Below are 19,989 nucleotides of genomic sequence, written 5' to 3' on the forward strand. Positions count from 1 at the left end.
ACTTACATGCTATGCAGCTAGAAATCCAAAACACTGTGCTGCACATTGCGCCGAAAGGCTTCCAGACGAAACGCTTTATTGGGTTGACTTGCGCGCACACAAGAAAATGATCAGCTCGGCGGCGGCGATAGGAGCGAGTGAGTTTGGTGGTGGTCGAAGAACAGGATCTCTGGCGCTCTTCGCTGCGATGAATCTGAACCTAAGCAAGTTGACGAAGAACTTACCTGCTAAGGCGCTGGAATCGCCAACTATAATCTTCAGCAACTTAGAACCAGTCAGCCGCGGCTACAAGCCTTCAAAATAAATCAGGTAACATCTCTGCCCACAAATAAGGGAAAAGCAGTGTGCCGGTGAACTTATAAGGTGAAAAACTAAACATTACAAAGCTTTGCGACAATATCGTTAATGATTTGCTTATTCGTAGCGCATGCAAAAAATGCTATGCCTACACTGCGACCATTCTGAATTTAAAATTTTGGAAGTGATGCTGAACATTACAAAGCTTTGCGACATCTTTAATGATTTGCTTATTCGTAGCGCATGCAGAAAATGCTATGCCTACACTGCAACCATTCTGTATTTAGAATTTTGGAAGTGATGCTGAGCGCGGCTGTTTAAATTGCATGCGTTGTTTTTTTTTTGTGCATTTGATTAAGTCGATTCTTCTCTATACTGTTTTTGGTAGTAACGTTGTATAAAACGAATAATATTTGTTTTCAGGACATACTGATCGGTATGTTATAATGTTATGGCCTGATTTCACGTATGCAGATATCAGAGGAAGGGGAGCATGCCAAGATGATACCAATTGATATTTACTCCTACCTCCGCATGTTCTGAATAAACGTGAAAAAATAAACCTAATCTGAGTGTGGATTGCGGACAGCTCCCACGGTGCCTGTTGAGTCATATGAATGGAAGCGAATGACACTGATCCGCGCACTTTCACCTCCTGGTCAGCAAACATGACGGCCGCTATGACGCCGTTGCAAGCCATCCACATTTGACATCTACACATAGACTGACCTTACAATACAACGAATTTCTCGAACACTTTCCCACGTAGCCACCTTTTAGAAAGTGGGAAAAAGCCCGCAACGAGAACAGCATCATTCAATAAAAAGCGTGCTCATAATTGGAAAGGTATTCATCTGCTTTTCAGAAGTTCCCATTGGCTCGCCACAGGAAGATAGATACAGTGGACGGAGTATGTACGAAAAGTGTTCTGGCTCATGTCCGCTTGCAGTTCCTTTGCCAACGCTTTTGCGCCCTCGTGCGCGTGACGTCGCACCGTCTTCGTTGGTCGAACACCGCTTAGCAGAAGTCGATGGGCGTCGCAAAGCACACCAGTCCGAGAACTCGCCAGCGTCGTTCAGGCGCGTGCGATGTGTTCGCCACGAACCCTGAGAGTAGAGGGAAACAGATAGAAAGGAAGTGAGATAGGAGTTAACCGCACCTATTCAAATCACTCAATTTGAACGATGGCGTGAAATGGCCTTTTCTACGTGGTTCAGGCCACTCCGGGAGAACTTATAGCATCTAGTATGTTGAAAAATAAACTTTACTTCAGTTTCGAATTTTTAAACTTTTCTCGAAATCTGCCAACGCGAAGCGATCCGTGCGAGCGTCGGCAAAGGTGGCGTCACCTTTCACCGACCCTCGGAATCGGCACTGACTTTGCAGATGCAAGCGAGAGTTTTGTGTGAAAAAAAAAATGACTCCCATTGGTCTGATTTTAGTACGGACAGAGATGACTGTTCCATGCAGCCGAGGAGATTAGTTGCTTTTCGAGCCTCTCTAAAGGTGCCGGGCATGCTCTGAACGATTCCGTGCCACCAATAGTGCACATTATTCAGTCTCCTCCACGACGGCCGAGGTAGATGTTCGTACGGTACTTCGGAGAAGTCCAGCGCGGTTCACGCGAGCAACTCATTTTAATGCGACAGCACTTGAGTTGTCAGAGCAGAACTCTGCCGATATCCGAGAAGAAATTATCTCATTGGTCAGAGAGGTCACCTGACTTTGTGACGCAATCACAGCCTGCCCACCTGGCCACCGGATAGTGAGCATCCTGGCTACCATGCCGGGTGGCTTACATCAACGAATTGTCGAGAGGTCACGTGACCTTGCGACGTCATGACAACCTCTCCGCCGGGTAGTGAGCAATTTAGTTTCTAGACAGTAACCTAGATAGAGAATTGAAATCAAAAGGAAGAAAAAAATTATATGAGCAAATGTCGGCACCGTTAGAGCATAACAGATACCTTTTACTGCAGCAAGCAGTTGGGTTATGGCGGTTGATGGACTGAAAAAAGGAAACTTGCACAAATACATACAGAAAATGCAACAAAAGCTGAGACAAACATGAAATCTAATGCTATTGTATTCTAATTCTTAGGTGACTTAAACATCCCCATAGTTTTTTTTTTACTGATCAGAAAGTTTAGCATGAACAGTTCTGTAACTTTGCATACTGGTTTATGGCATAGCAGCGCAAAAAAAATTCAAATTTTTGTTCTCCTATTTCGACTCAATTGGGTTATTATTTTCCTGAAACTCTGTGTGAGAGTCTAAAAATCTGTCAGATTTTTTATCGTTTGGTTTATAGTTTATGGGAGTTTAATATCTCAAAGCGACTCAGGATATGAGAGACACCGTAGTGAAGGGCTCCGGAAATTTCGACCACCTGGGGTTCTTTAATGTGCACTGACATCGCACAATACACGGGCCTCTAGAATTTCACCTTCATCGAAATTCAAGCGCCTCTGCCGGAACCGAACCCGCGTTTTTCTGGTCAGCAGCCGAGCGCCATAACCACTGTGCCACCGCAGCGGCACATTTTTCATCGCAAGCAATACTTATCTTGTTTATTACGTCACTATAAAAGAGCTAGTTTCCCTATACTATGACGCGCTCTAATACGAAACAATATTCTGATTCAAAGTGGAATACATTTTTTTTGACGGACACCGCCCAGAAATTGTCGGTTTTCTCGAGCTAAGCAAAGAGTCGATGTCACCAGTGTGGGTCACCTGAAGTCTTGAAGGCCAGAAAGATGCTGGCACAGTAAGCAGTGACTGGCCGCTTGAGACTCGGCAAGTCAGGAGTTTCAGCAAAAACTGTATAGCGTTAGAATCGTATAACGAAGGCGTGCTGCGCGGAAACGTTCAGGTTGAAGGAATTTTAGTAGCATTGAGTAAAGGACCGTTGGCACAGTATGAATGAGAAGCGTTATCTTTTTTTCTTCAAGGTATAGGTTTTCTGAGATGCATGAAATCATTTAATGCCTTTTCAGGTTCGCTGTAGAAGCGATAATAAACCTGTTTCTGAGCTAGGTGTTCTCTCTCACGATGCTCGTCTTTGTAAGTGTTGGGGCAGCTAAGACACGGAAGGGAAGAGGCGCGGCAGATTGTGCGGAGGCTAGCAAGAGGAGAGAAAGCGTGTTTGAAAATTGCCGGAGACCCTGCGGAGGCGCTCGCCGTGTGCAGGTTTACGGTGAGTTGCGACGTCACAGACCTGACAACACGTGGGTTGGACGCAACCACAGAAGCACTAGACCGTACAGCTACGCACATTAGCTCCTCCCTTCATCTGTCTTTTTTCCCAGGACGCGGGTAAGATAACCACTCAGAGACGGTCACTGCACCTTTTCTTTTTTAGAACGATCCATGATAAGGCCGGACCGTCCTCCAGTTCGGCGATGTCGGCGTTGGCCTCACACCACACCGCGTTCATTGGCCCGAACAAAACAACGTCACGAGTGACAGCATAGTCACGCCATGCCCACTATGCTAGGGAATATTATATTCACCCCTACACACAGGTGTCGCCGAGTCTTGTATTAAACAGTGGCAACCGCCCCGTGATCTTTTTTTGTGGGCCCTACTTCACTGGAGAGGGCACAGGATATGGGATAGGGCTTATGATATGGAGTAATAAGGAAAAGGAAGGTGTAGAACTGATGCTGTTCAAGGGATGACGGTTGTTATTTGAATTGCGGCCGCGAGGAACCTGCGAAAACCGGTATTGAGAGCATCGTACTCGGTGTCTTCTTATACACCCGCAGCGGTGGCTCAGTGGTTACAGCGTTCGGCTGCTGAGTCCGAGGTCTCGGGATCGAATCTCGGCCCTGGAATTCGTGTTTAGACGGTGGCGAAACGCAGAAGACGCCTTTGTGCTGCGCAAAGTCACTGCTCGCTATAAATATCAGGCCGCCAAAACTAAGCCGGAGCCCTCCACTACGGCGTGTCCCGCTTGCTCTTACTTTGAGGCCGCTAGTTTGGTCCCGCAGCCTGCCAACCATCTACTTTGTTACAGACTGATCGAGCAGGCAATGTGGAGGAAGTGGTCAGAGGGCTGTTCTACCTAATGGCGTGCCGGGAGTGGGTGTCTAATTTTCTATTGAAAAAAAGTTCTTCCTCCTCCTCCTCTACTTGTAACGTTGGGCCGACAGTGTGTTTCTGCAGAAATAAGCAGACAGTTTTTGGGGGGCACTAGAAGTTGAAGCTGCCTGCGAAAAGAGCTATTCTCCTTGTGGTCAAAATGCTCTGACCACAGAGCTGATACCAATGGCACCTAAGCGTGACTCACACTGTCGTCCGTGGTGCATGATTTAACAACAGATTTGGAAGGAACGACTGCCAACGGCCGTCAGCCATTATTTCGGTTCAAATCGCATTGCCCGACCATTCATCAAACTGTACAGTTCCCTGCGCTCCGAGCGGCATAGATTAAGCTGCCCAGTAATAGTAATATGCCTACCTAACTCCTTAGTTGGTATTAAAACAGACTGCACGTGGAGGATGGAGCTCGTCGGTTTGACATTACTTTCAACGACGATTTACTAAGCAAAGGGGGGTGTACTTTTTGCTGAACCCTAAACTATCATTCGGCGACAACATCGTCGTCATATCAATCCCTTTATTCCTCACACCAGCTTGGAAGGGGGGAGATGGTCATCATGTGATGGTGCGCGTGTGGGCCATGATTTAGCGACGAGATGCAGGACGAAGAAAGTGTTCGGTGGTTGGTTTTGCTTCCGACTGGATCTAGGCCGCCTTGTGGACGAGATAGGCACCTGCACGGGCTGCACTTGACCATCGTTAAGACACGGAAACACATACTCAAAGCGACTCCTTAACTCATGCAAGAAATATGCAGCACTCTGCTAACTAAGACATCACAAAAGCATTAAACTTCTGATGAATTCTATTCATTGCTTCGACAACATGATGACACCGGAGCATCGGAAGACTACTTTTCCAAGTTATCTGTCAGGGGAAGGCGGCCTCGTCAACGAATGGCAACCCCTATTCGGGGTCGTTGCAAGTTAAAGCAGTCGCTTGTTTATGGTCGCCAGAGGACAGCGTCCCCGAATTCAGCGAACTCATTCTGATGAGACCTTTTTATAGCACTTGACGGACATTTTAGAAAAATAGCAGGTGTTCGCAGATAGAGGAATAAATGTTGGAAGGGTTTGCGTTTTCCGTCGGAAAAGATTACGAATTCAAGATAGAGTCACCACACGTCGTTAGTCACTGTATGCTTAAAATGGCTAGCTTGCGACAACCGCACGCACGCACGCCACCCGTACCGATCGTTGCTCTATGCACACAGCCATCCGCGTGAATGTTCTTCGTAGGAACCTGCTCGACACACAATAAAACAGCGAATTCCGGGGTCCCACGACTACTGACAGGAAGAACAGCGTCCCTGCTTCATACACAGCATGCAGACCGCTCCGTTTCTTAAGGACACGGTCCTCCACGATTTCCTCCTGTGGCTGGAGAACTGCTATTCGCTGATTGGACTTGTTCAAGGCAATTTCGCCACGTGTGGCCACTTACAGGGCGTTTCCACCCTCCACAGGCTTTCAGGAATGCCGTTGGCCATCTGCAAGCCTTGATCACAGCCTACTCAGAAACTAAGCCATGCTCTCTTTGAAGACGCCGACAGTCCAGTTTTACTGGCAATAAGGCGGTGCTCATGAAGACAACTGATAGAGAAATTTTCGTGAACTCACTGCTGCTCTCCGAGTCCGCCAAATGCCGTGGCTCCTGAGCTGACACCGGAGGGATCGAGCTGTGACGCATACCGCCATCCCGGGGCAGAAGGTGCAACAGCAGCCATAGAGGAGGTGCCTGATCTGCGTGATAAACCACACTCGCAATCACTGCAGTCCCTAAAAGTAATGAGCGTTGCGTCACCGGCTGCGATACCTCAGTGTCAACTTCAAGTGCACCGACAGAGATCAAACACGAAATTGAAAGCCGCTGTAATATCGACAGCCAGCCCCAGACATGAGACCGCTGCGATCAGGCGAAATAAGAAATTAAGCTCGTCGTCAGCTGCCCCGACATCGACAAAGTTAACGACCTCAACGCCGACGATAAGGCGGAGCCTGAATGTGCATACATCAAAGTCTAGAAGCGAATCCACAAAAAGCGTCACGTCTTACGAGTTGCCCGACCATGCGTCAGACGCCGATAGAAAGCACGCGCTGATCGCCGTCTATCGGGGTGGCACAACCAGCGTCCGTGCCTCTGTCTGTTCAGTTTACAAGCCCCAGCGGTAAAGTTTTCTGCATATTAAGTTTTAGACCCGGCGTTTGCCTTTTCCGGTCCAGTCATCCTCTATCACGGTTTGAACTTTGTCCGCTGAATTCCTTATCAAGCCAATGGCACCAGCGAATCGCAGAATAATGACGTAATATCCATTAAGGTTGGTCAACAACTCTTCCCAGTCCATATTTCTGAATACTTGCAGCAAACACTCGGTGAGTAGTACTACAGAGATCGCGTCGTCCTACCTAAAAGCCTTTCTTAAAGGGGCTCCGAAACACATTTTCAGTGCATTATTTTACCTGTTGGTTGCATAGAATGAGTTATAGTGATGCTATTAGCATCGGTCGTACCGCGTATACTGAGGTTTTTAATATTTTAATTAGCTCGAAAAAACGAATTCGTGGCGCTGACGGTGTCACCATACAGTGGTGGTTTTTAGCAGCAGATATGACATCACGGAGAGCGAGCTTTATGATTGGACAAAGAGTAAATATACTGCAATTTGGATTAATAACTAGCGATACGTTTTGTCAAGTTTTTGCGTTTAATATTACTTTACCAAAACCAGCTTGTTTGCCATAGATAAAAGCACTGTAAATCAAGTAAAACAAAAACACGCCACCAGAGGCACTGGCTACTTTTTGCATCGAAGGACTTTGCGCCTCTCTGTAAACATCCTACGACCTAGCACTAAACACTTATGGATGCTCTCTATGTATCTGAGAGCGGCTTTGCAGAATCGATCCGATCGAGCCATTGAACTCTATAAGCGTTCTTTGCGGTCCCAAGGAAGGATGTTTTCGTTTCACATTTAGCAGGCAGTGTGCATCGTCAGCTTGTGGAGGATCACCGGGCGGCGACGCCAGGTGGCGCCACGTTCTCGTCAACAGCGCGCGGTCCTTGCTCGCCGTGACCAACCAGCGCTCTAGGAGGGACGAGCGATGGTTGGCAATAAGCAGTAGCGGTACGCGCTATGCTAAATGTGTCTGATATTTTGCGCAGGCTGTCACAGCGTCGCAGTATCTTGCGCTCGAGTTCGGATCAATAAGAGAACGTCACTGATCAGTGTTCCCTTCTGAGCCGTCGAAGCGACGGTGAAGCATCGCTGGGTCAGCTGAGCGTTCACATGGTTGTAACCATGCAAACGGGGCTGCCAGCCTTGGCATGAACGAGTTACTGAGAACAGGCAACCATGGAGTGCAAACTTCCGCCACGTGCTAAGATAGGCTGTTTTGATTGGTCGCTCTCGGTGTCGTCATTGGGAGAGTGAAATGGGAATGGGAAGTGCGCGAAAAGCGAGTTGAGGGCAGCATTTTGTTTACTTGTATATTGAAATTTCTTCTTGGAATAACTCCCGTTCCTCTGCATCGACTTTCGTAATTCTTTTTGAGACAGCATCTGTGTGACATAAAGAATCCACCTAAAGCGCAACCGGCATCCGTTCAAGTGGTGTTTCGCAGCCCTTTTAACATGATTTTATGACTTTATGGACGTGGCTATGCAGCTGTTATAGATATTTTCGAGTATTTGTGCAGATGCCTCTTCTACAGATTGGTCTCGTAATGACTTTACGACTGCTGAGCTTTGGACTGTGTCAAACGCTTTACTGTAGTCTGTGAAGGCTATTGTATAGAGGCTTGTTATATTCTGCACATCTTTCTATATTACCTGATAGATGATGGGGATGTGGTCTATAGTCGAGTAGCATTTACGAAAGAAAGCCGTCTTTTCGCTGATTGAAGTCTAAGGCTGTCCTCATTCTGTTGGCTGTTACCTTAGTAAACAACGTGTAGGCAGTGGACAGTAAATTGATCGGTCCGTAGGTTTTCAAGTCCTTGACGTCCTTCTTCTTATGTATTAAGATAACGAGAGAGTTTTTCCAATGTTCCGATACGCTTATCGTCATGAGGGATGGCGTATACAGGGTGGACAGTTTTTATTGCGCACTCTCCCTGCCGTCCTTCAACATATTTGAAGTTACCTGATCCTCAGAAGGTGCTTTGCTTCTTTGCGTTAATTTCCTTACTTCCCATTTCGTTATCTGTGGGATGTAGCATTACCCTGTACCACCATCTCTGTTATTAAGGTCCTGATTATTTCGTCTGCTGTACAGATCTGCGTAGAACGCCTCGGCTATCTCAACGTGACATATCTATCTTTGGCAATGGCATTGCCCTCCTTGTCTAGTTAAGTCTTCCCCACTTTCAGGCTATCTATATTCTTAAGAGTATGCTCGATTCTCTGCATAGTATACTTCTTTGTATCAATGTGAAATTACATTATATCTATGGGGTTAGAAGCTTTCATGCTTTGGCGTTTCTTTGTCACGTTTTTCTGCTCCTGAGGGAGGGTACCGGAATCCCGTATAGCTACCCTACCCACTGCTTCTACTGCGCACTCCGTAAAAGGTATTGTCACAATGTGGTGACTGCAGTCCGGAGAGCAAGAAGGCTGCGATAATGGTTTCTAAACAAAAGTCTTTATTCAGGCTGACTTGCGCCAACGATGGACTGAATCACTCGGCGGCAGCGTAGCAACAAGCGTGCTCGGCGGTCGTCGAACAAAATGCCCGCCGCTCTTGGCCGTGATCAATTTAAAGCTGATAGCGAACATTCGAGATAAAGCGTGCAAAGTTAATATAACATTTGGGAACGACGTAGAATCAGCTCTTCCTGGATGCGATCAATCGAGATAAATCTGGTCGCGCCTTGCATTGCAATCATCATCATCATCATCAGCCTTACTACACCCAATGCAGGGAAAAGGCCTCTCCCATGTCTCTCCAATTAACCCTGTCCTTTGCCAGCTGCATCCATCCTTTGCCTGCAAACTTCTTAACCTCATCCGCCCACCTAACCTTCTGCCGCCCCTTGCTATGCTAGCCTTCTCGTGGAATCCACTCCGTTACCCTTAAGGACCAGCAGTTATATTGCCTTCGCATTACATGCCCTGCCCAAGCCCATTTCTTTCTCTTGATTTCGACTATGATGTCATTAACCCGTGTTTGTTCCCTCACCCACTCTGCGCGCTTCCGGTCTCTTAACGTTACACCTATCATTTTTCTTTCCATGGCTCGCTGCGTTGTCTTTAACTTAAGCTGAACTCTTTTTAGCCTCCACGTTTCTGCCCCGTAGGTGAGCACCGGTATGATGCAGCTGTTGTACACTTTTTTCTTGAGGGATAGTGGTAAACTGCCATTCATGATCTGAGAGAACCTGCCATATGCGCTCCACCCTCTCAGTTATTTCCCTCTCATGATCCGGATCCGCCGGCACTACCAGCCCTAAGTAGACGTATTCCTCTACTACTTCCAGCACCTCGCTTTCAATTGTGAACTGCTGCTCCCTTGCTAGACTGTTGAACTTACCTTGGTTTTCTGCATGTTAATTTTTAAACCCAGCGTTCTGCTCGGCCTGTCTCACTCATTAATCATGATTTGCAGTTCACCTCCTGAGTGACTTAGCAAAGCAATATCATCAGCGAATCGCAGATTATTTAGGTATTCTCCATTTACTCTTATTCCCAACTGTTCTCAATTCAGACCTCGGAATACCTCCTGTAAACAGGTGGTGAATAGCATTGGTGAGATCGTGTCTCCTTGGCTGACGCCCTTCCTTACTGGAATTTTATTGCTGACTTTATGGAGGACTATAGTAGCTGTGCAGTTGCTATATATATCTTCCAGTATTTTGACATAAGGTTCTTCTACACCCTGATTACGCAATGCCTGTATGACTGCTGAAGTTTCTACTTAGTCGAATGCATTCTCGTAATCAATGAACGCTATCTATAGTGGTTGGTTATATTCTGCACATTTCTCTATCACCTGATTGATAGTGTGAATATGATCTATTGTGGAATATCCTTTACGAAAGCCTGCCTGATTATTTGGTTGATTAAAGACTAAGGTTGGCCTGACTCTATTTGCGATCACCTTAGTAAATACCTTGTAGGCAACGGATAGTAAGCTGATCGGTCAGTAATTTTTCAAGTCCTTGGCGTCTCCCTTCTTATGAATTAAGATAATGTTTGTATTGTTCCCAGCTTCTGGTGCGGTCAAGGTCATAAGGCATTGCGTACACAGGGTGGTTACTTTTTCTAGCACGATCTCCTCTCCATCCTTCAACAGATCTGCTGTTACCTGATCCGCCCCAGCTGCTTTTCCCTTTCCGTTGTTCCTAAGGTTTTCTTTACTTCCTCTTTCGTTACTGGCTGGATGACGCATTGTTGTGCGCTACTGTCTCTCTCATTAATGCTCTGATTACATTGACTAGTGTACAGATTTGTGTAGAACTATTTCACTACGTTAACTATCCTATCCATATTGCTAATGACATTGCCGTCCTTGTCTCTTAGCGCATCTGGTTTTTACCTATGCCTAGTTTCCTCTTCACCGCTTTTAGGCTACCTCCGTTCTTTAGACCATGCTCTAATCTCTATATATTATACTTCCTTATGTCGGCTACCTTGCGCTTATTTATTAACTTCGATAGCTCTGTCAGTTCTGTTCCGTCGGTAGGGTTCGACGCCCAGATGCTTTGGGGTTTCTTGATCAGATCGTTCGTTCCATGAGATAGCTTTCCGGTATCCCGTCTAACTCTCCTACAGCCTACTTCTACTGCGCACTCCGTAATGATGGCTGTCAAATTATCGTTCGTTGTATGAAGATCAAAATCGACTTCCTCAGTTAAAGCCGAATATCTGTTTTGCAGCGATATCCTGAATTCCTGTACTTTTCTCTTACCGCTAACTCGTTAATGGACTTCCCCTTCACTAGCTTCTTCCGTTCCCTCTTCAAGTCTGAGCTAATTCGAGACCTTACCATTCTGTGGTCGCTACAGCGCACCTTTCTGAGGACAGCCACATCCTGAACGATGCCAGTTTGGGTGCACAGTATGACGTCGATTCCATTTTTAGGCTCACCATTGGGGCTCTTCCAGGTCCACTTCCTGTTCTCTCGTTTGCGGAAGAAGGTATTCATGATCCGTAAATTATTTCTATATGCGAATTCGACCTATAACTCTCCCCTGCTATTTCTAGAACCTATCCCATAGTCGCCTACCGCGTGGTCGCCAGCCTGCTTCTTAGCCACCTTCGCATTGAAATCACCCATCAGCACAGTTTTCTGTGATTTTACTTTATACATTGTTGATTTCACGTGTTTATAGAAACTTTCAACGGTCTGGTCATCATGGCTAGATGTAGGCGCGTAGGCCTGCACCACTTTCAGCTTGTACCTCCTATTGAGCCTAATTACAATAGCTGCTACCCTCTTGTTAATAATATAGAGCTCCTCTACGTGTCCAGCTATATCCTGATTAACGAGGAATCCCACACCTAGTTTTCGTCTGTCCGCTAATCCGCGAAAGCACAGTATGCGTCTGTCCTTTAGTACTGTATGCGCCTCACCTGTCCTCGTAACTTCACTAAGTCCTATGTCATCCCATTTAATTCCCGCTAGTTACTCGTACAGGACCGCTAGGCTAGCCTCACTAGATAAAGTTCTAGCGTTAAACGTTGCCAGGTTCCGATTCCAATGGCGGCCTGTCCAGAGCCAGAGATTCTTAGCACCCTCCGCTGCGTCATAGGTCTGACCGCCACCATGGTCAGTTGCTCCGCAGCCGCTGGGGACTGAGGGCCGAGGGTTGATTGGTTTGTTCATAGAAGGTTGTGGCCAAGTACTACACCAGGGAGTCCAAATCCTGTTCTGGTCACCGAGATCAGGCCGCACCGCAGGCCTGGTTATGCAATTCCATCGACACGCGGTTTTTCTTTTTCCAAACCCGGTGGAGAATTGCGTGGCACCAGGATTCGAGCCCTGGTCCTCTTGCACGCGAGGCGGACACTCTACCTCTGCGCCATCGGTGCATTGCATTGCATTGCAAACAAAGCGATAAAGCGGTGTGGCGGCAGCTTTGAAGAATGACAAAACAAACATTGCAAAGATGCGCGGCATTGCTCCGCTCTCAAAGAAGCATCGACCCGATGCATTAAAACAAATAATGCGGCTAGCAACAAATAAAACTGATCGTGCCAGAATAAAACATAGTGTGGAAACACAGCGTCCTTTAGCGCGCATAATAGGGCTTTAGACGGACGACATGGAGAACTTCTGGGGGTACGCGGCATCGCTGAGGTGCAGTCATTGCGTCAGGGATGACTTCATAATCCAGTTCACCCAGCCAACGAAGAACCTTGTACGGGCCCAAATAGCGGTGCAAAAGCTTTTCACTGAATCCACGGCGGCGAATGGGCATCCGGACCCAGACTTCGTCTCCTGGCTTGTATTCCGCGTTGCGTCTTCGTAGGTTGTAGAGTCTGGCTTCGGTTCGCTGTTGGCGTCTGATCCGTAATCGTGCAAGTCTTCGGGCTTCTGCGCGTTGAAGGTAGGCGGCAACGTCGGCGTTCTCTTCTTCTGTAACGTTGGGCAGCATGGCGTTTAGCGTGGTCATGGCCTGTCTGCCAAGGACGAGCCTAAAAGGCGTCATATAGGTGGTCTTCTGCACTGCGGTGTTGTAGGCGAAGACGACGTAAGGCAGGATGGCGTCCCAGGTCTTGTGTTCGGCATCGACATACATGGCGAGCATATCGTTGATGATGGTTTTGTTCAGGCGCTCGGTCAGTCCGTTGGTCTGCGGACGGTATGCAGTTGTCCTCCGGTGGCTGGCTTGGCTCTAACGCAGGATGGCTTGCGTTAGTTCCGCCGTGAATGCTGTTCCTCTGTCCGTGATGAGCACATCGAGGGTGCCGTGTCGAAGAAGAATGCACTCCACGAAAAATTTGGCGATTTCTGCTGCTGCTCTGTTCGGTAGGGCTTTCACCTCGGCGTAGCCGGTCAGGTAGTAGGTCGCTATGATGATTCACTTATTTCCAGACGTTGACTTTGGGAAAGGGCCAAGCAAGTCCATGCCGATCTGCTGAAAGGGCCTTGAGTGGGTTCAATGGGGTTCAGAAATCCTGCTGGTCGTGTGGGATGGTTCTTTCGTCGCTAACAATCTCGGCAGGTTTTCACATAATGTGCGACATGGGTAGACAGTCGAGGCCAATAATACTTGTCTTGAATGCGGCGGAGGGTGCGAGAAAACCCGAGATGTCCAGGTGTCGGCTCGTTGTGTGAGGCCTGTAGAACTTCTTCGCGGATACAAGCAGGTACAACAAAGAGGTAGGCTGTTTTGTTCGCTGCGAAGTTCTTCACAAGTACCTCATTCTTTACACAGAAGGAAGAAAGTACTCGCTTGAATGAGGGCGGTGGTGAAGGAACCTTGCCTTCTAAGTACTCGATGAGGCGTTTTATGTCGGGGTCCGAGCGTTGCTGCTGGGCAAAAGAGCTGATGGGTCCTAGGAAGGCATCCTCATCATCGTCTGGCGGCGGTGCATCTACAGGGGATCATGACAGACTATCGGCGTCAGAGTGCTTGCGTCCGGACTTGTAAACGACGGTGACGCCAAACTCCTTGAGCCGCAGAGTCCACCGAGCGAGGCGGCCAGAGGGGCCCTTCAAATTGGCAATCAGCACAGTGCGTGGTGATCGCTGATAGCCTTGAACCGTCGTCCGTACAGGAAGGGGCGAAATTTCGACGTAGCCCAGATGATGGCAAGGCACTCCTTCTCAGTCGTCGAATAGTTAGCCTCGGCCTTGGAAAGGGAACGGCAAGCGTTTGCGATGACTTTCTCCAGCCCGTCACTTTTTTGAACGAGGACGGCGTCTGGGCCCACGCTGCTTGCGTCAATATGAACTAGAGTATCGGCATTTTCATCAAACTGCGCGAGGATCGGCGGGGACTGTAAACGAAGCTGAAGTTCTTTGAAGGCTTCTGCTTGCGGCACTTCCCACTTAAATGGCACGTCTGCCTTCTTAGATGGGTCAGGGGTTCGGCAATGCGCGAAAAGTGTTTAAAAATCGTCCGTAATATGCGCACAGTCCGAGGAATCTGCGCGCTGCTTTCTTATCGGCCGGTGGTGGAAACTTGAATATCAGCTGTTTTCTGCGGGTCTGGGTGTGGTCTCTTCTTGCTTACGATGTGGCTTAGAAACAGCAGCTCTTTATAGGCAAAGTGGCATTTCCCTGCCTTCAAGGTTACGCCAGACGACTTGATAGCGTCTAGTACTGTTCGAAGTCTTTTGAGGTGCTCTTCACTGTTTGAGGCGAAGACAACGACGTCATCTAAATATACCAGACAAATTTGCCACTTCAGGCCTGCCGACACTATTAAGATTACTCGCTGAAACGTCGCTGTGCAGAGCGGAGACCAAATGGCATCACCTTGAACTCAAAGAGCCCATCCGGGGTGATGAATGCCGTCTTCTCGCGTTCTCTTTCATTGATCTCAGTTTACCTGTAGCTGCTCTTGAGGTCCATCGATGAGAAATACTTGGCGTTGCAGTGCTGGTCCAGTGTGTCGTCGATGCGGGAGAAGGGTTAGACCTCCTTCTTTGTTATGTTGTTCAAGCGGCGGTAATCAACGCAGAATCGAAGTGCGCCGTCTTTCTTTCTCACTACAACAAGCGGTGTAACCCATGGGCTGTTTGAAGGCTGGATTACGTCGTCGCGAAGCATTTCTTCCGCTTGGTTCCGGATGGCTTGTCGTTCTCGCGGCGACACACGGTAGGGGCTCTGAGGGCGAGGTCGCGCGTTCTGGTCGGTTATAATGCCATACTTGGCAAACGACGTTTGTCGAACCTTTGGCGATGACGAAAAACATTCGCTGTAGCTTCGAAGCAGGTTGCGGATCTGTTTTTGTCTGTTCCGGGGCGAGGCTGGGTTGATGTCGAAAGTGGGCGAGTTCTCTTGGTCAGGCGAATCTTCTGCGGATGGGTCGGAGAGGGCGAAGGAGTCTCGCACGTCGGATATTTCGTCGAAGAAAGCAATCGTCGTTCCTTTGTTAATGTGCCAGTATTCTTCGGTGCAGTTCGTCAGCAGTACTTGGGCCTGGACATTGCGGAAATGTGCGATGCCTCTTGCGATACTGATTCCTCGGTCTAGAAGCAACTGCATGTTCCCCTCGATGACGGCTTCAGCGTTAATGGCTTTCGTGGCGCCTACGGTCACGATAACGCTTGAACGTGGTTAGAGGCTCAATTCTTCCTCCAGGACACTCAGGACAACATAATTTTTCAGCATTTTTTATCGAAGAGATGACCTCGTCCGTCCAAAGCGTGATCAGCTTGGATTGTAGGCCGATGATCGCCTGATGCTCACTAAGGGAATCCATACCCAAGATCACTTCGCGGGAATATTGCCGTAGCACAATGAATGTCTAAGGACAGGTATGCCCTTTGGCAGTCACTCGCGCTGTGCGTCGTCCTGATGGCGTAATGAGGTGGCCCCCTGTGGTGCCAATTTCTGGGCTGTCCCAAGGGGTCGTGACTTTCCTCAGCTGCGCAGCGAATGTTCCACTCATCACAGAGAAATGGCCTCCTGTGTCGACTAGAGCGGTGACTTTCCGGCCGTCGACATTCACTTCTAAGTCGGATGTCCTGGCTCTTGCATTGCGCGTCGACCTCAGCGTCGGGTCACGGCTTCGTCGCGTATGCGAGTCGCGGGTGGGGCGTGTGGTCGAAGCTTTTCTGGGTGGCGGCGTCGTTTTGAAGGCAATTCGCGCCGTGGTCGGGGTTGTCATTTTGTGCGGCGTCGGTGCAGCGAGTGTAGCGTCCTCATGCGGCGTCGCGGGTGCAGCGTCTTCATAGGACGTGATCGGTGGAGGATCTTCGGCGTTTCGCTCGTGAGCAACCTCACCTCCAGAGGTTGCTTGCATAAGTTTCCGCTACGGCGGCTGGGCGACCTTCCTCGTACCGCGCCTGCGTAGCTGCGGCGTGGCGACGCGAAGCGCGAGGTTGACGGCGATGGTGAGCACGAAAGGCGGTTCGGTGTGCACTCCTCTCGAAGCAGGTACTCGTCGATTTCCTGCGGACGTTGGCCGAACCGTGGTCGTGTGGCGTCAACGGCAAATCTTCGAAGACCGATACGTCGGTACGTGCAGTTACGAAGAATATGGCCGGCCTCATCGCAATGGGAGCACAATGACCGGTTGTCGGAAGTCCTCCTGGCGTCGCATTTCCTGGCGTTTGAGCGTCGGTGACAGCCTGGGCGAACATGCGCACGGAGGCGGCGTCCGGGAAAAAGTGGTTCGTGTCGGAGAGGACGTATGGTTTATCGTTGGGGCTTCGGAATGCGTACTGCAGCGACGTAGGTCATTGCCTGGTGTTCTGTGGCCGTCGGGGTGCCAAGTGCCTGTTGCACTTCTTCCCGTACCACATCCATGAGAGTCGCTGCTTGCGGCGGTGGGGAGGATGGCAGAAATCGGCGTAGCTCCTGGCGAACGACTTCGCGGATAACTTCCCGCGGCTTCTCGCTGTTGGTGCTCGTCGTGTCCGTACGGATTGCATAGACAGAGGAAGGGCGGTTGTACTGCCGCGCCCGCGGACGTCGATGATCTTTTCGATCGTGCGGGCTTCTTGCACGAATTCCTCGACTGTTTTTGGCGGCTGGCCGACGAGGCTGCCAAAGAGTTGTTCCTTTACGCCTCGCATTAAAAACTGAGCTTTCTTTTCCTCGGTCACCTCGGTGTCGGCGCGGCGAAAGAGGCGCTTCATCGCTTCAACGTAACCGTGGACGGGCTCGTACGGAAGCTGGTTTCTGGACTCGAGGAGTCGTTCGGCTCTTTTTTTCCTCACCGACGCTGGTGTATACCTTCAAAAGTTGCTTCTTGAATAGTTTCAATGTCGTTAGGAACCATTCGTGGTTTTCGTACCACGTACGTGCTGAGCCCTCCAGTGAGAAAAATACGTGTCCAATTTTTGCCGAATTATCGCACTTGTTGAATGATGCCACGCGCTCAAATTGGTTCAACCATTCTTCGGGGTCTTCGCCCAGGGATCCATTGAAAGTTAGCGCGGCTGTTGGAGTATGATAGGTGTCGACATCTTTGGCGAAGTTGTGGTGCTCATAGCAGCGTCTTTTCATCGTCGGATGCGGTCCGGCAGGGTCCCCGAACTCAGGCTTCTCTCCCTGAAGACGTCTGCTGGCTCGTCCTCCGGTGCGAAGTGCAGAAGGCTGGTGTCACGACTTGAAGGGGTGTCCATGCTCTTGAAGGGGGTGTCCGGAGCATGGAATGCAGCCAGCACCACCACCAGATGTCACGAACTGGTGACAGCAGTCCGAAGAGCAGAAAGGCTGCGAAAACGGTTTCTAAACAAAGGTCTTTATTCGGGCTGACTTGCGCCCACAATGGACTGAATCACTCGGTGGTGGCGTTGAAACAAGCGTGCTCGGCGGTCGTCGAACAGAATGCCCGCCGCTCTCAGCCTTGCTCAATCTGAAGTTGATAGCGAACATTCGAGATAAAGCGTGCAAAGTTACTCGAACATTCTGGAACAACGTAGAGTCTGCTCTGCCTGGATGCGATCAATCGAGATAAATCTGGTCGCGTCTTGCATCTGCCGCCCTCTCGTTAACTGAATACATTCCTCTACGTTGCCGGCTTTATCCGTATTTATCTTGAAACCACTACCTAGCCCTTGTGTGGGTTTGTCATTGTACTTGCTTAATCTGTCCTAAGCTCAAAAAGCCCAATCATATCACATTTAATACCTGAGAGATCCTGAAACACTGCTAGCTTAGGCGCAGTGGATGAAGTTCTAGCATTAGACTCTGAGGTGTTCTACTCCCAGTGGGAGCAAAGAGATTCTTGGACAGCTTATCTTTGTCACAGATCTCACCTCCGCCTGGGTCATTTGCTGTGCAGCCGCTGGGGACCGAGTGCCGGGGGAAAAATTGGTGTACTCAAATACGGGATTATGGCCGAGTGCTACACCAGGGTGGCAAAGTCTTGTTCTGGTGAAAGGGTGCGCTGTCGGCTCTGGCCTCTGTTATCAAGGTGCACCTCATGCCTGGTTATACAATTTCACCGGCACTCGGATATTCTTTTTATTCCGGTGAAGAACTGCGATGGGACTGGGATACGAACGTTGTCCTCTTGCTCGCGAAGCGGATGCTATAATTCTGTATCATGGCTGCATCCATTTAAAAAGTTAATTTAACATAAAATATGAAGCGACTTCCGGGGGGGGGGGAGGGGAGGGCTCTCATCCCAAAAGCTCTCTCTGGCTACTCTCTCCAGCATGGCCCGCTCGATCAGTTGTAGCTGGTCGGTGGCCTGCATGGCCTGAAGGACGGCCTCCCAGAAGAACGGTGTAGGAGTGACTCCAGTTGTTGGATCACGGATGTGGATGGGAGGAGCGCGGAGAAAACGTGGGCATTGCCGCAGCTAATAGTAGGGGCAAGGTGGTGCAGTCAGCGGGAAGAGGGCGGGGCAGAAATGATGGGTGAAGTGAGGGGATAGGAAGGAGTGCGTCTGAACTTGTCGCCAGTAGGCCCTTTGAGTGTGATTCAGCTTGCGATGTGACGGTGTACGGTAAGTGGTGCGGGAAGGAGGGTAGTGTTGGACAACGGTATGGTAGTCGGGAGGTTCAACGGAGAGTCTGTTGGGGAGGCCATCCTCCGGCGTCGGAGAGTGGATGGTAGGGGAAGTATAGGGAACGAGTGTGATGTGGGCCGTGCGCTCGGAGAGGAAGGCCTGGACAAGGAGCCACGGTGTGTGCTCTACATTTGGTAGTGGCTTGAGCGGACAGGATGCGTTAGTGGATGATGTGGTCGAATATCTTGTGTATATTAAGGGCAAGGGGTTAAGGCCCTCGGCTACTGAGCCGGAGTTCCCGGGTTAGAACCCGGCCGCGGCGACTGCGTTTCAATTCAGGCCAGAAAACAATGTAGCCGGTGTGCTGTGCGATGTCACTGCACGTTAAAGATCCCCAGGTAGTAGACATTACTCCGGAGCCCACCACTATGACACCTCTTTCTTTCCTTCTTTCCTTTTCTCTTTCTCTTTCCTTCTCTTTCCTTCTTTCTTCCTTTCTTTCCTGCTTTGTTTCTTTCCTTGATTCTTTCTTTCCTTCTTTCTTCCTTTCCTTCTTCCTTCCTTCCTTTCTTCCTTCCTTTCTTTCTTTCTTTCTTTCCATCCTTCTTTCTTCCTTCCTTTATTTCTTATTCTCTTCCTTTCTTTCACTCCCTTCCTTATCCCTCCCTTACGGCGCGGTTCGGTTGTCCACCGAGATAAGTGAGACATTTACTGTACCTTCTCCTTTCTTCAAAAGCAAATTGTTTTCGTGCTCACCTGACTGAGGTAAAAGCTGTCTTAACCGGTGTGGACACTAACAGCTCTTCATGTAAAAGGAAGATGTACGCGGTTTTGCCGCAAAAAATATCGCTAAAAAGAGGTTGTTGCCCCGCTCGTTTAATCTGAAGATGGGGTACACGTGTGTCGCGGGCGTGAAAGTACCACAAGAGGAAGGAAAGGAAACGTATGTGATACGAAAACGCAGTACGCAGACGTGCCACTGAAGTTTGCCGTCCGCTATCGCAGTGCGG

General features: G+C 49.1%; 1 protein-coding gene across 4 annotated transcripts in view; it reads right to left on the bottom strand.

The window, feature by feature from the left end:
- Positions 1–1,112: 1,112 nt before the first annotated feature.
- The window catches only part of LOC144097449 (uncharacterized), a 94,629-nt gene continuing 75,752 nt past the window's right edge, over positions 1,113–19,989 (bottom strand). For 3 of the 4 annotated variants that reach the window (XM_077630171.1, XM_077630169.1, XM_077630172.1), the window contains 2 exons: positions 6,023–6,145; positions 1,113–1,403 (listed from right to left, as the gene is read on the bottom strand). In XM_077630171.1, coding sequence (XP_077486297.1) covers positions 1,373–1,403; positions 6,023–6,145 — 154 coding nt within the window. In that variant the 3' untranslated portion in view covers positions 1,113–1,372. The remainder of the gene's footprint in view (positions 1,404–6,022; positions 6,146–19,989) is intronic. The other variant, XM_077630170.1, reaches the window with a different exon arrangement.

This window comes from Amblyomma americanum, chromosome 7 (genome assembly GCF_052857255.1).
Source record: "Amblyomma americanum isolate KBUSLIRL-KWMA chromosome 7, ASM5285725v1, whole genome shotgun sequence".
Taxonomy (NCBI): Eukaryota; Metazoa; Arthropoda; class Arachnida; order Ixodida; family Ixodidae; genus Amblyomma; species Amblyomma americanum.